Source organism: Hyperolius riggenbachi, chromosome 3, assembly GCF_040937935.1.
Source record: "Hyperolius riggenbachi isolate aHypRig1 chromosome 3, aHypRig1.pri, whole genome shotgun sequence".
Lineage (NCBI taxonomy): Eukaryota > Metazoa > Chordata > Amphibia > Anura > Hyperoliidae > Hyperolius > Hyperolius riggenbachi.
In genome coordinates, this window is record NC_090648.1 from 282846379 (window position 1) to 282861757 (window position 15379).

The 15379-nt window shown below is 38.6% G+C and overlaps 1 protein-coding gene across 1 annotated transcript in view; it reads right to left on the reverse strand.

The window, feature by feature from the left end:
* Positions 1-15379, reverse strand: part of CPED1 (cadherin like and PC-esterase domain containing 1) — a 344542-nt gene that overhangs the window by 241892 nt on the left and 87271 nt on the right. The window contains exons 4-6 of the mRNA XM_068276408.1: positions 13126-13201; positions 8502-8634; positions 6218-6368 (exon numbers count right to left, since the gene is read on the reverse strand). Coding sequence (XP_068132509.1) covers positions 6218-6368; positions 8502-8634; positions 13126-13201 — 360 coding nt within the window. The remainder of the gene's footprint in view (positions 1-6217; positions 6369-8501; positions 8635-13125; positions 13202-15379) is intronic.

The window sequence follows — 15379 nt, forward strand, 5'->3', positions numbered from 1 at the left end:
GAAAAAGTTTGATTTCTGTATGTCATTCGAATATAGTATGATCAGTGTATGGCCACTCTAATGAGATCAGTGTATGGTCACCTTCAGTGTGTCATTGTTCAACTTTTAGTAACATCATTCCTTTTATAAAAAATAAATTCACACTTTAAAAGCATCAAAAGTGTTCATTTCAGGATAACAGAATAACTATTATTGTGAATATTACCATAGAAATACCGTATGTGGTACATCAATAACATCCTTTTTTAATGTAAATAATGTATGTTGTTCCTAACAAATTTCTGAATGCATTCTCATGAATTTCCACTTGTTATATTCTTACCTTAACTACAGTATCTCACAAAAGTGAGTACACTGCACAGCCACAAGACAACAAAAAATGGGAAGGACAGAACAGTTGATGAAGATGAGCTTAAACAGATATGGCTGCTGATACCTAAAATACCTATTTATTTTTATACTGCTGAAACTAATTATAAGATACTTAAGAGGTAGCGGTGCATCATGCCTGATTGAATAGCTAATTTTACCCCAAATGTGTGATTAAGACGCTTACAAGTAAGTGGTGAAAAAAAGTGCATTTCACCATGTATGGTCGACTCCATAGATGTACTTCAATATTGAAAGCCTCCTGATGGTACTAAAGCTCAACAAGCCCTCATAAAGCAAATATTTACAGAAATAAGTCTTGATATCAAGGCTTTTAGCTTACCACAGTACTGGCTATATCCACTGGAATCAGTAATAGATGGGGTCTGAGATTGTGAGTCATTGATTGCTACCTGAAAAGCTAGATGTAACACCAAAGTGGATTGAGAAGAAGATTTAGGAGGTGGCAATCTTCACTAGGCGGTCTCACTGCACCCCTTATGCACTCAAAAAATAGTTGTAGCCAAACAAAATAATGTGTATATGTCAACAAAAATCTCTCATATTGTGAATGGCACACAATCTTAACTGATGTTTTATATATACTATAAAGTGTTTTTATCGATAGCAAATTAATATAACTTGCATTGTAGATTGTAGATGTAAGTATTATTAACCACAAACCAATATGATGATTTTATGTGCAAATGTGTGCAGAAAAGATAATCTATATGATTACGAAACCTCAATTAAATCATTTTAAAAGGAAAAGGTGCTAAACGTAAAGTGAGAAAAGCAATATGAAATTTAAAGGAATCCAGGTTAATCTATACTACCGGTAAGTACTTTTTTTGTTTTCTGTATCAAAAAGATAATAAAGATAAGGTAATAAAACAAAAAGGTGAAAACTTAAAAGCTTAATGAATAAGAATAATTAATTTAAATTATCTAAAGTCTGAGTGAGATAAGATTATCATTACACTTCTTTTAACTTGTTACAAAAAAAATACAAACAAAACGACAACACAACTGTTATGTAGATATCTGGAGGTAAAACAGTGAAAACAAAATTAAAAAAAAAAACATTAAATGGGAAAAAAGTGCTGGTGTTTCTATCTGTTTTACTCTCAGTATATACTGTATATAGCTATGTGTTTACCATGTTTTTATCAGAAAGTGATACTAATCCAACATTTTAATATAACATCATGCAGGTTTTCATCTTTGTTTTTTGACAGTTATTATCTTTTCCTACAAACGTTACTAAAAGTTTACTCTAGACTAAAATAACAGGACATGTGAAATAGGGAAAAGATGAAGACAAACTTCAAAAGCAATGTGGGAAATATATTGCACCCGAAGGAAAGCGAAATACATTTGTTACAATGTGTACATTAATTGGAGGCAAAACACTAATGAAAGTTATTTGGACTTACTGATAAGTGTAAATGTGGAAATTAAGGAGTTTTGCATTTAGAGTTTTACTTAAATCACAATAGGTTATTCAGTAAACGCATGTAGAACAGTATTTGAAAAAAAACTGTTCAGACAGAGACACCTTGTGGCCAAATGTTTTCTATATTTCCAAGAACCGTAGTAGAGGGTTTGTGTTTATTTTATAGATTAATTTTTATTTTGAGATGCTTTGTGTTGTTTTATTGGAGAACAATGACAAATACTGGAGAATATATGAGATCCTGAAAAACTTTCCTGGATTTAAAGGACTACTATCGCGAAAAAAAAAAATATATAAACATATACAAATAAGTATTTTTCTTCCAGAGTAAAACGAGCCATAAATTACTTTTTTCTATGTTGCTTTGAGTTAAGGTGGCCATACACTGGCCCGATTCCCGGCCGTTTCGACAGCAGATTCGATCCTGGGATCGAATCTGCTGCTAATCGTTCGCGGTAAACGCCGACGACGATCCGATTTCCTCCCGAAATCGGATCGGTCCGTCGATCGCGCCGTGCGGGAAATTACCCTCGATCGCCCGCGGGTAAAGTGCGCGTCGCTAGCGGCGGCCGATCCGATGAAAAATACATTACCTGATGCGGGCTCCCGGGCGTCTTCTCCGCATCTTCTCAGCGCTGCACCCGCTCCATCCCGGCGCTTCCTGGGTCACTGCAGTGACCCAGGAAGTTCAAATAGAGGGCGCTCTATTTGAACTTCCTGGTCACGGAGTGACACAGGAAGCGCCGGGATGGAGCGGGTGCAGCGCTGAGAAGATGCGGAGAAGACGCCCGGGAGCCCGCATCAGGTAATGTATGCGCGGGGGGGGGGGGACAGGCGGCAGGAGCAGCTGAACAGATTGTGATCGGTTTCAGGCTGAAATCGATTCACAATCTGTTTGCAGTAAAGGCAGCCATACGATCCCTATCTGATCAGATTCGATCAGATAGGGATCTGTCAGCTGGTCGATCTGATGGCACATCGACCAGTGTGTGGCTGCCTTTACAGTAGTTAGTAGAAATCTGACAGAACTGACAGGTTTTGGACTCGTCCATCTCTTCATGGGGGATTCTCAAGCAAGGCTCTTATTCTTTATAAAGACATTCCCTGAAAAGCATGTATGCAATGAAGATGGCCAGCTTCACTGCTTGCTGCAAAAATGTTAGCAGTTGGACGGAGAAGCTGCCCTTCACTAAGTGCTTTTGAAAATAAACAAAACCCTGAGAATCCGCCATGAATCCCCATTTCTATTACTTGCTGTAAGTGACAGCAACATAGAAGAAAAGTAATTTATGGCTCGTTGTACTCTGCAATAAACGTACTTCTTATTTATATATGTTTACATGTATTTTAAATTTGATGATTTTTGCGATAGTGGCCCTTTAATAAAATCTAAATCGAACAACAAATGAGAGAATTGGCTCTTGGGTGCATGAAAAAATAATTTAATTAATAAAATCTATCTACAATTAGTCTATCTACAAGTAACCTCACAAATCATGGAGAGATGCTGAAATGATAGTGTGATCACAGCTACCTGTGTGTATCTGCAGTGAAACCTTTTTAATGCATTAACAAATGCAAGTTGTCCTTGATTTAGTAAATAAAAGTGCTTGCTGCAGACTAATGCACCAACCACAATAGCACAAAAGCTGATTTATTGGCCTTCCAAATAAAAAAATGTGATACCAATTACATATGATACATATTAATGAAAATATCCGACCTCTATGCAAAACGATCATTTTAAAATGTCCATTTTGCACTGAAACGTGCAAAAATGAGTTGTTTTAAAATGTCTGTTTTGCATTAAGTGGTTAATGTGTTTGCTAGTTGGCATATGTCAATTACCAGCCAGCTTCTTCCTCCAGCCCCTCCCTCCTGACTATGCTTATTAGCTGTGGGATTGTACACCTACACAAGTGTTTGTCTCCCTGTGATGCTGTGTGACCCTGAGCATTCTTATCTATTTACTGCAAAAAAAAAAAAAAAAAAGGTGAATACCACGGGGAGCTAACCAGGGCTCTGCTACATTAGTTCTGTGTGTCTCCCCTTGGAACCTCCCTCCTTCCTTTACTTCTAGGAGTGTCCTGCAGAGAGGAAGAGAGAGGCTTATCAGCTCCTAGCATGGTTAGCATTGCACCTGGTACCTTGTCTAGGTAGCATGTCAAAATGGGAGGAGCTACATACACAAATAAGGGAAAAATGCCTTATTATTAAAAATGTAAAAAAGAACTTAAATACACCCATAATTATAAATAAAACTAAGGGAGCAATGGGAGTAAATGTTAAAACTACTTCCCTTGAAAGTGATATAAAACCCAGCATGTCTTCTTTGCTCTAAAAGGTTATTAACAGCATTCAAAGGGTTAAAACACAGGAATTACTTTTTTCAATAGAATGTTACCTGCAGGAAGATCCGCATCCAAACTGGTGATAACATCTTGTGTTTACTTAATTGTAGCAGAGAGGAATGTAAACATGTGCAGAAATGTGTCCAGAACTCATACACTGCTCAGAAATCATTACTGGGTACATTACAATATAAGCACACCAGTTATGAATAAAATGCAATGGCAGCTTTCAGAGCAAATCAAACTGAACTTTGGGAACTTGTAATTTCTAAATGAATAATAATACTTATGCACAAAGGCAAATATGATAACTGTATGGGTTATAAAAAAAGTAGGAAAACACATTTTGATTGAATATTATGTCTGAGTATAATACCGCTTTAAGCTTTGTATACATGCCAGATGGTTCTCAACCGAGGCGGCCACTGGGGACTGCCTCAGCTGAAAATTTAGTGTGTGTACAGTGGCCTCTGACCCCCTTCACTGGTCGATCTACCTTGGGCGCATTGCCTCAGCTGAGCTCTGTCTAAGAGCATTGGTGCCTCCCTTGCCTTGCCCACTCTGCTGTGCGCCACTCCACTCCTGAGTCTCTGTCCCTGCCAGGCAACATTCTTTGTACCTGTGTACCGGGCTTAAGGTGCTTCTACACTACTTTTTTGCTCTCTGTGCATATTACAGAAATGTTTATAATGTAGAGTTATAAGGAGAAAATTACAGCGTGCACTCACTCAGATACCATCACTGAATGCAGTAAAGCATCTGGCATATTGAGCAGACTGCAATAGGGGGCGTGCCCCTGACTTTAGTGGAAGTTGATGATATCAGATAAAGGAGAAAAAATTCTGAGTACTTTCTGATTCCTCACAATCAAGGATGGTTTTAGGTAAAATGCTGCATTGGGCACAACTGAATGTGGAGCCCCTTACATATTGATACTGTACAGACTTGTCGGGCTCCTAATGAGCCTGGAGCCCTGGGCAATTGTCCAGTTTGATCCTACAGAAGATCCAGTCATGCTCAAAATACTTATAATGTGCATAATATGCAAGGATGTCAGTTACTGCATAGGCAGCAATGTCTTGTGTTCATGCTCACTGCTTTGCTGTGTGCAGTGTGAAAGAGTCCTTACTTACGACTCAGGTAAAGCCGGTAAATGCAGTGGCAGCAGAGTATTTTACCATGTTAATCATCAGTAAATGCAGGAAGTCGTGAATAAGGATGATACCAATTATTGGTTTTCAAGTTAGCCAATAAATAGTATCATCCTGATTCAAAACTTCCTGCGTATGCTGTACAGTTGCCCCCAATATTCTCCAACTCGGGAGGGCCTGACTTTTCCAATGTACACTTTAATTAAGTTAGGTGTGTCCTCTAATTATTATCAACTGTTACAAGCTGTAACATAAACACACACATTCAATTGTACCTGAGGCGCATGTACAGTGCAAGACATTACCAGGCTGTCTTTATTTTTTTTATTTTGCTGCCTGAAAGATTTAATTTTCAGGCATGCAAGTGACAGCGCCTGTCTTGTTGGTACCTTGTCAGGAATATAGTACCCCTCACTGATAAGCAAATTAGAGCCATAAATGTTTTGTTGACAGAATACAACTTCTGAGGGCAGGGGAGAGATAGAAAAAGGTCAATAATTCATGTATTTTAACTCTGACACACTTAATTGGCTGCCATTGAGCAGAGACAATAAAACATTCAATCTACTTTGTAAATGTTTAAATATAAAATAAAACCATGAGATATCTCAAAAAAAAGTCATTTTTAGGAGTAGGAGGATCAATACAATTGTTTATCTCATCAGTTTATTTTCACCTTGGGTTTACTATAAATTTTGACAGTGAATGCTGATAGAACCTGTGCACTTATTAGAACAATTATTTTCGGGCAAAGAACTTTTGAAGACCACTAGTAACTGAAGACTAATTTAAAATGTATGAACAGTTCCCCAAATGTTATCCACCTGTTTATCAGATTATTATCATATCATTTCTACATATTTTCTATCAATCTGTTGAACATTAGATACCTTTATCCTAGTAAACGGCTTGTTGGCTTGGTCCTGGATCATTGCGATGGAATGGATAAATGCACGTAGTGGTGAAAATGATGTGATCAACACAAATACTCGGACAAGTGGAGAATCTGATGATGGAGTATGATGGTGAGATGGCATATTTCTGTAACATACGATATGAAAAGTCGGCATGGCTTTATATTTTGGTTTAAATTCAAAATAAACATACCATATAGTATATTATATGCATGCTATGAATACATAGATACAACCTTTCTACACTACGCTATGAACTATCATGATCTATCCTTATTTATTAACATCTATGTGTAATACACTATTTGCTGCTCTACGTCTACTTCTTGTAGAGTATATACTTATTCTATATAGTCCTGACGGAAGCAGGAAACTTGGGCTCCGAAGGCGACGCCATAGGCGCCCATACAAATAATGTTTATTGCTTCAAGGGGAGGGGCCGCCGGCTATGCAAATTGTGGGTACAAATAGCGGCGCTATACATGTGTCAAAAATTACAGAGCTATACATGTGGCAATAAGCACCTTCTATTTATTTATTATATTCAGCTTTTTAGTTAATTATTTGTTTACATGCTTTACTTTTGATCAATTTTAACACAGTTTGCACTTTATTGTAACAATTATTATCACGATCCCTAATCAAACTGAACCAGGGTTCAACATGGTGAAGGTCCCGATTTAACCCTACCGATGCAATCAAATATTTATCATAGAAGGAAACTCTAATCTAATTGATTTTAAATGGTTGTATAATTTGTATTGTTATGAAATAAAGTATTTGAATATTCTTCCACAGAAGGTGCTGTTTCATATGCCATTCTTTTATTAAGTCTTCAGATTTGCATGTGGTTGTGGCATAGCACATGTTGCTCAGTTGGAGGGACACATTTTGTGTGATTAGATTTTAAAAAGTGGAGACATTTTCCTTGTTTTTGGTTTCATATACGCCTCCTTGTGCTGACTGCAGGATATTAGCAGTTACCACAGAGTTCATGGGAAGTACAATCCTGAGTACAAGTACCTGGAGCAGGAGTCAGCAACAGCCCATCCCAATGGTCTTACTGCTAATAAAATGTATAGCAGGGCTACAATAATGACGTCATCTGGATATTCAACACTATTTTCAGGTATCTGCAAGCTTTATTTTTCTTTTAAAATGTAATGTGGACTTAAATCAGCAGAGAGTCAGAAATGTGTATGGAGAATTTTCTAGGAGCCCGCAGTTCGTCTTCAACTGGCTTCTACCCAGCAGTCTGTATATGACTGCAGTGGCACATTAAATCCTAAGCTGCTTCTGGGGATCGATGTAAAAGGATCATTGTTCTTGGAAAAGCGCAGAGGAATATGATGGGGCTATATAAATAAGTGAAATAAATTCTACAGCGGTGCAGGACTGAGAGACACTTATTCAGCATGGAGTAGACTGGACACTCTTCTCTTATAAAGCAATATTGATCCTACTGAAATGAATGTTAAGTCTTTTTTGGTATATTGCATCACCTTTAGGAAAGGAAGCACAGAAGCTGTACAAGGATAAAAATCAGTGAGCATTCCTTACCAGGGAAATGGGTGACATCTGGATGTGACTTCTAAAAATGGACAGAAAAGATCTGCAAACATGGCGTATGTGCACCAGCTCTTACATTAACCATCTAACTCTGAGGCTGAGTGCACACATGGCTGTGCGTGAAAGGTTGAGTTTTAGGTCGTGTGCGTTTTCTTTCTGTGCGTTTTTCGTGAGTTTGCATTTTGCCTGCATATGCGTTTTTCAAGCGTTTTTTGTGCGTTTTTATGCGTTTGCGGTTTAGATATACAAAACACTTATGCGTTTTGTATGTGTTTCCATGCGTTTTATGCAAATCACTAGGAAGACAACAGGAAGCAGAAACACATCACAAAACAATAAAAAAAAGCATATAAAAACACATGAAAAACGCATAGAAAACGTAATACATTGTGTTACCATTGACTTTCACTATGTGCGTTTTTTATGCGTTTTTGAAAATTACAAAACCAGTGCTTTTAAAAAAACGTACGTTTGAAACGCATACAAAAGGCATATGTGGTTCTTTATGCATTTTTTGTATGCGGCTCATTGACTTACATTAGCAGCAAAAACGCTGTGTTTAATGCAACTCTAGCATTTCTGCTAAGTGTGTTCCTAGCCAAAAAGGTATATTTTCAATACATTATTAGGGTATCAATGAAATAAACAGACAGCGTAGCTAGCATTACATCACAAAGTTGTAACTACTTACAGAAGTGCTTCCAGTGAGAGATTTATGTCTTCATTCTTTGTTTTACCAGTGTTTGGCAGAAAATGATTTGGAGATTTTTTCCAGACCACTGATTCTCCAGATTGCATTGAGCATACTGAAAGATTTTCCAGTTCTGCAAAAATGTTTAAAAATAAATTATCTGTTGTCTTCTAAATCAATACATTTATTTTCCTCCCATGATCAAAATTTCACACAATGCCAACCACAGTAAACTAGACAATCAGCAAGCAAAACCACATTTATTTTTTAACTGTTTCAACTGAAAGCTGTTTGTGTGTGTTATGTTAGTGCTGAGGACTGCAGATGCTACAACAAATCATTTTCGGGGTGTTTTAGGCACCTGTATAATGTGCAATGCGATCCAGTGACAATGAAGACAGCATGAACCAATACACCCTTTTAATTACGGACAGATATAAATTAGACAGGTTCATGGCAGACTAAACACAGGCAAAATTCACTAATCATGGACATAGAAAGGCAGCACACACACAGGGATGCGAACGTTTGGGCAACCTTGTTAATCACAAAGTGATATTTGAGAAGTGAAATTAAGTTTATTAGATTTACAGAAAGTGTGCAATAATTGTTTAAACAAAATTAGGCAGGTGCATAAATTTGGGCACCACAAAAAATAAATAAAATAAATATTTAGTAGATCTTCCTTTTGTAGAAATGACAGCCTCTAAACGTTTCCTGTAGGTTCCAATGAGAGTCTGGATTCTGGTTGGAGGTATTTTGGGCCATTCCTCTTTATAAAACATCTCTAGTTAATTCAGGTTTGACGGCTTCCGAGCATGGACAGCTCTCTTTAACTCACACCACAGAGTTTCAATGATATTCAGGTCTGGGGACTGAGATTGCCATTCCAGAACATTGTACTTGTTCCTCTGCATGAATGCCTTAGAGGATTTTGAGCAGTGTTTAGGGTCGTTGTCTTGTTGAAAGATCCAGCCCCAGTGCAGCTTCAGCTTTGTCACTGATTACTGGGCATCGGTCTCCAGAATCTGCTGATTCTGAGTGGAATCCATGCGTCCTTCAACTTTGACAAGATTCCCAGTCCCTGCACTGGCCACACAGCCTCCCAGCATGATGGAACCACCACCATATTTTACTTTAGGTAGCAGGTGTTTTTTTTAAATGCTGTGTTCTTTTTCTTCCATGCATAACGCCCCTTGTTATGCCCAAATAACTCAATTTTAGTTTCATCAGTCCAAAGCACCTTATTCCAAAATGAAGCTGGCTTGTCCAAATGTGTTTTAACATACCTCAACCGGCTCTGTTTGTGTTTGGGCAGAGAAAAGGCTACTTCTGCATAGACGTCCCAAGGGCAGGAAGTGAGGTGCAATCTGTCCAACCATAAAATAAATGCCCCCTACCCCCCAAAAATAAAAAATATTGAATTCATTTTTATGTGATTTGAAACTAAAATTGGAAACTACTCCTAGTATCCTAAATAGTTTAAAATATGGTGTCAGTAAGAATGCAAAGCCTTATAACAGTCACATACTTCCTAATTTTCTTTACTTTTGCAATTGAATTATGAGTGATAAAGCAATACAGCAAATCTAGCTTGGATTTTCTAAAACAAATGCCTAATACATAGCTTGAAATGTGGGTTAAATACTTCCCGCCACACCATAGGCAAGTTACCAGGGGTACATGCAGCCTCCCTGTGCTAAAACCCAGGGGTCAATGGATTTGTTCTGCTGCAAAACAGATGTTCATAAGAAGTGCAAAAATACGACATTATAAAATGTCCATATTGCAGAGAGACGTTAAAGAGCACCTGAATTGAGAGAGATGTGGAGGCTGCCATATTTATTTCCTTTTAACCAATACCAGTTGCCTGGGTTCCTGCTGATCTCTTTGGCTGCAGCTGTGTGTCAGAATAATACACCTGAAACAAACATGGGGATAAACCAGTCAGACTTCTGTCAGAAACATCTGATTTGCATGCTTGTTCAGGGTCTATGGCTGAATGTATTAGAGGCAGAGGATCAGTAGCCAGGCAATATGCATTTAAAAGGAATTACATGTCAGCCTACATATCCCTCTCACTTCAAGCGTCCTTTTAACCAGACCACAGTGAAGACTGCTACACATTGCAGAATTGTAGTCATCTGCACGTACCTGCAGTGAAAACATCTGGTAATAACTTTAACCTGTACAAAACATTTGCACCACAGGTTTGTGATGGGGGCATGGCTGACACATAATGACACTGCAGGAACAACTTGGTGCTGGAAGAGCTGGATTACTGGAAGAGTATACCTTTTGAAGGCTTAAAGAGACACTGAAGCGAAAAAAAATATATGATATAGTGAATTGGTTGTGTACTATGAATAATTACTAGAAGATTAGCAGCAAAGAAAATATTCTCATACTTTTATTTTCAGGTATATAGTGTTTTTTCTAACATTGCATCATTCTATAATATGTGCACATTACACAACACTCAGCATTCAAAATGATTCTTTCAGAGCAGTCTGTGAACTAATGACCTCTCCTCTAACAGAGGAAAAGTAAATAGTCCAGGAACAGTTGAGATAATAAAAGTCAGATAACAGCCCTCTCCACGACTAACTTAGTCGGAGAGCTTAATGGCTTGTTTGCATAGAGATAACAACTGGAGTTTCTAAACTCTTCCTGTACTGGAAACAATTACACTGATGTATCTGATCTTAATGTTTTATTTCTTAGCTGTGCTACACATACAAATCATAATATCATCATTTTTTTTTCCGCTTCAGTGTCTCTTTAAGAGCACCATACCACAGACATTACAGCATGAATTTTTCAATCTTGCCATAGCGCATGATTTTTTCAATCTTGCCATGGCCGTCTTATCTAACACAAGTGCATGAATTTATATATATATTTTTATATACATCTAAGCATGATTTGGGAAGATGGCGCCTTAATTGGCAGCCATGGAAACACGATTCTGGCCTTTTCTTGTTTTTCTTCCCTTTCACCTACCAATTCACCTTATTTTTCCCCTGTAGCTGTGCAATGTGGTCTGATGGAGCCTGGAACATTGGTGTTGGTCGTGGGGAGTTCGGGACCTGGAGGTTTTTCCGCCTTGCCACTGCCTGGTCCGTTGTCTGTGCAGGTATAGGCCATGTGGAGTCCACCGCTGCTACCCAGAAGGTTGTGACTCTACTGATGTTACTGATTTTAGAAGACACCTACCTTTGGCCTTGCTGGATGCCAGCTCCATCCATCATCCATCCATCGGCTGTTGCTGCAGTGCAGCAGGGACAACCTTTTATTCAGCCCCTCCGTTATGCCAGCTGCTAATCCAGAAGTAGGGACCACAGCGGCCGGACGCTTCTGTGACAGCCAGATTATCTTGACCAGCCCTGCTGAATGCTGCCCAGGAGTCGGAACCCACCACATAAATAAACACTACTACACCTTGTGAACTGGAACACCTTGGCCAGTACAGCCAGATGCCAGCAATCGGGATCCTCAGCAGCGTCAGACATCACCACCTGTATCTTCCATGAAGAACTGGGCCCTCACTGCTGAACTTTTGCCTCCCTCTGCCCCCCCCCTTCCCCCCGCCGATGTCTCCTTAGGGATAACAGGTGATTGCTAAGTGCGACTGTAGTATGGCAGTGTCGCCGTAGTATGGCAGCCTCAGCTCTCGGCTTTTGGACATTTTCTCCCCTTACTCTTACCATACACCCTCCCCCCCTCCTTCCAGAACCTGCATGAGCAAAAAACAATTCCGGGTACAATCCCCTCCCTTTGTACTTGGCAATATAAATTATGCTGATTTTGATTCACAGTGAAATTCTACTTTAGTTGAGAAATTAGCGGTTTCCAGCTTGGCTCCATACACTGCAGGTATTGACAATTAAACTTGTTTATCTCCTTTTTTGCAAATACAAAACATATATATTTCTCAGCATTCCAAAAACAACTTAATTGTCAAAGCTGGTGTCAATTACTGTCAAGTTGTGGAAAATTAGTAACAGGGGTTCCTATTCTAACACAATCCATACTCGCTCCCCACCCCACCACAAAGGGCAATTTGAGATACATAGCTGGCTGACAGCTGAAATAATAATTTTTAACAACATTTAACTGCAAAAGTCTTGTGCATAAGTGATGTACTTATAACAGAAATTAATTAAAGTAGAATTTCACTTTTAAGAATGAATGTGCTGCATTTACTTATTCCACCAGCAGATGGCAATAAAGAACTGTTTTCTTTTGAGAGCAACCTTCTATACACTGTATGTAATATGAATCAGAGAAGTGCAGAAGTGCAGGTTTAGCTGTGCCAAATTCCATGATATTGCTGATGCTGAAAAGTGAATTTCATCAGAGAACTGGAAAGTAATTTCTCTACTGCTGTACCAGTCCTGGCTTTCTATCTATGCATATACAGGTCTTTTTACAAGTTGAATGAGACACTGCTGAAGATTTATACTGCATACCTGAATGTATTAGGACAATAAATCGATGTTGTTATATAATCTATGTCATATATGCTCTGTACATTTACCCACTCTGCTAATCTCAGCTACACCCATATAAAAGCCATTTCAGAACCATCCAAGCTGTAGATGGGGTTATTATAGAGAAATACCTGGAAAAAGTGCAGACATTTCACAAATCCTTCGTTTCTTGCATAGTAATTGTTGCAATCCTGGCATTATGTTCACCTATAAAATATGACATTTACATTACAAAGGATGAAAGGTACAGCATTTTACTTGATGTTATATTTTTACATGAAAGGAGGGGCTGCTATGTCTAGCCTGCAGCAAAATTACTTTAAAGAGGAGCTGTTAGGTATAAGGTCTCAGAGAAAATAAACACATATATCAGTAGCTAAATATAGGCTGTACTTACATTACATATGCATTTCACTGTCCACGTTTGGCTTTCACAGAATTTTTATATAGTATTTGCAGAGAATGATGCTCCTGACAGCTCATGGCAGGTTCCATGTTCGTCTGTCTCCTATGAAGCCAAATGTGTGGTCATGTCCTCCCTGCTTCCTGATCACAGAAAAGCTCGTACTGAATAACACTAGTGTGCAGTGAATATTAATTAGCCATGTGGCTAGGAACAATAGCGGACTCCTGCAGTGTACTCTGCCGGGAGATTTATCAGTGCTGTGCGCTGGACTGAGTTACATGCTATTGTTACTTGACCCTGTAACTTCTCATTAGCAGCCGAGGGGAGAGCCCCAGAATGCTTTGCAGTATGGTATGCGGCTTGCGTCTTCTTAAGAGCTTGGGAATAACAGCTTTGCTGATAAGCACACATCAAATGTAAGAGAGATTTTTATCTTCAGTAATGCCTTTTTGGCTTCCTTCTAAACTGTTTAACACAGGAGAATAGAGGTTTAAATTAGCTTTTGTAGCCTGACAGTTACTCTTTAAAGTAAACTTGATGGAGGAAAATACTTTTTGAATAACACAAGAACAGACTGATACAGAGTTCGGATTATTAATTTTTTTTATTATTGTGCATTTACATAGTACTGACATCTTCTGCAGCACTTTACAGAGTACATAGTCATGCCACTGACTTTCCCTCGAGGAGCTCTTTACCTTATCCCAACCGTAGTCATGCGATAGGGATAATATAGTAATATTTTACCATATTATTATTACTACGTATTCATATAGCACTGACATCTTCTGCAGCACTTTACAGAGTACATAGTCATGTCACTAACTGTTCTCAGAGGAGCTCACTATCGTATCCCTACCTAAGGTCATAGTCTCATGTTCATATTGTAGTCTAAGGTCATTTGTGGGGGCAGCTAATTAAGTTACCAGTGGATTTGTGAAATATGGCAGGAAGCTAAAGCATCTGGAAGAAACTAAAACATCTGGAGAAAACTAATGGGAACACAGGGAAAACATACAAGCTTCATGCAGATAGTGTCCCAGACAAGATTTTAACTGGGTTTCCTAGCGCTGCAAGGCGAGAGTGCTATACAATATGCCACCATCTTACTCGTATCCCCAACAACCAATGTCCTGTGCAGAGGTGTAAATAGATTTTATCTGCTATACTGCTTGTATGAAATCTATCCAGTAATTTATACCTCTCTTGTGTAAACAAATTGTGATAAGGAACTGTTCTGTTTTGTATTAACTCCTTAAAGGGATATTTAAAGAGAAACTCCGACCAAGAATTGAACTTTATCCCAATCAGTAGCTGATACCCTCTTTTACATGAGAAATCTATTCCTTTTCACAAACAGACCATCAGTGGGCGCTGTTTGATTGATATTGTGGTGAAACCCCTCCCACAAGAAACTCTTGAGTACATTCTGTCTGTGAACCTTGCTGCATTGTGGGAAATAGCTGTTTACAGCTGTTTCCAACTGCCAAAAAAACATGCAGCAGCTACATCACCTGCCAACAGTAAAAATGTCACCATGTAATAAATGTCAGAATGTAAATCAGGGATTTAAAAGATTTTACAATGGGCAAACACTGACTAAATCATTTATACATAATTATTGTAAAAATGAAGCACTTTTTTTTATTACATTATTTTCACTGGAGTTCCTCTTTAGGGCCTGTTCAGACTGTCAGCGTTTGTAGAACGCAGATAAATTCAAAGAAACGCAAGTTGAAAAACGCATGCGTTTTCTTGCGTTCAAATGCGTTTTCTATTTGCGTTTTGCACACACACGTGACCCAGGGAAAAAAAATAATTATGGGAACCGCAGAGGGAAACGTACGCTAAAAACGCAATAGTACGCGTTTTTGATACACGTCCATAGACTTTCATTGCGTCCGTTTCTATGCGTGACGCACAGAACTGCGTGCAGCAATGCGGATGAGAACTGTATGCGGCTCATACGCATACATGTG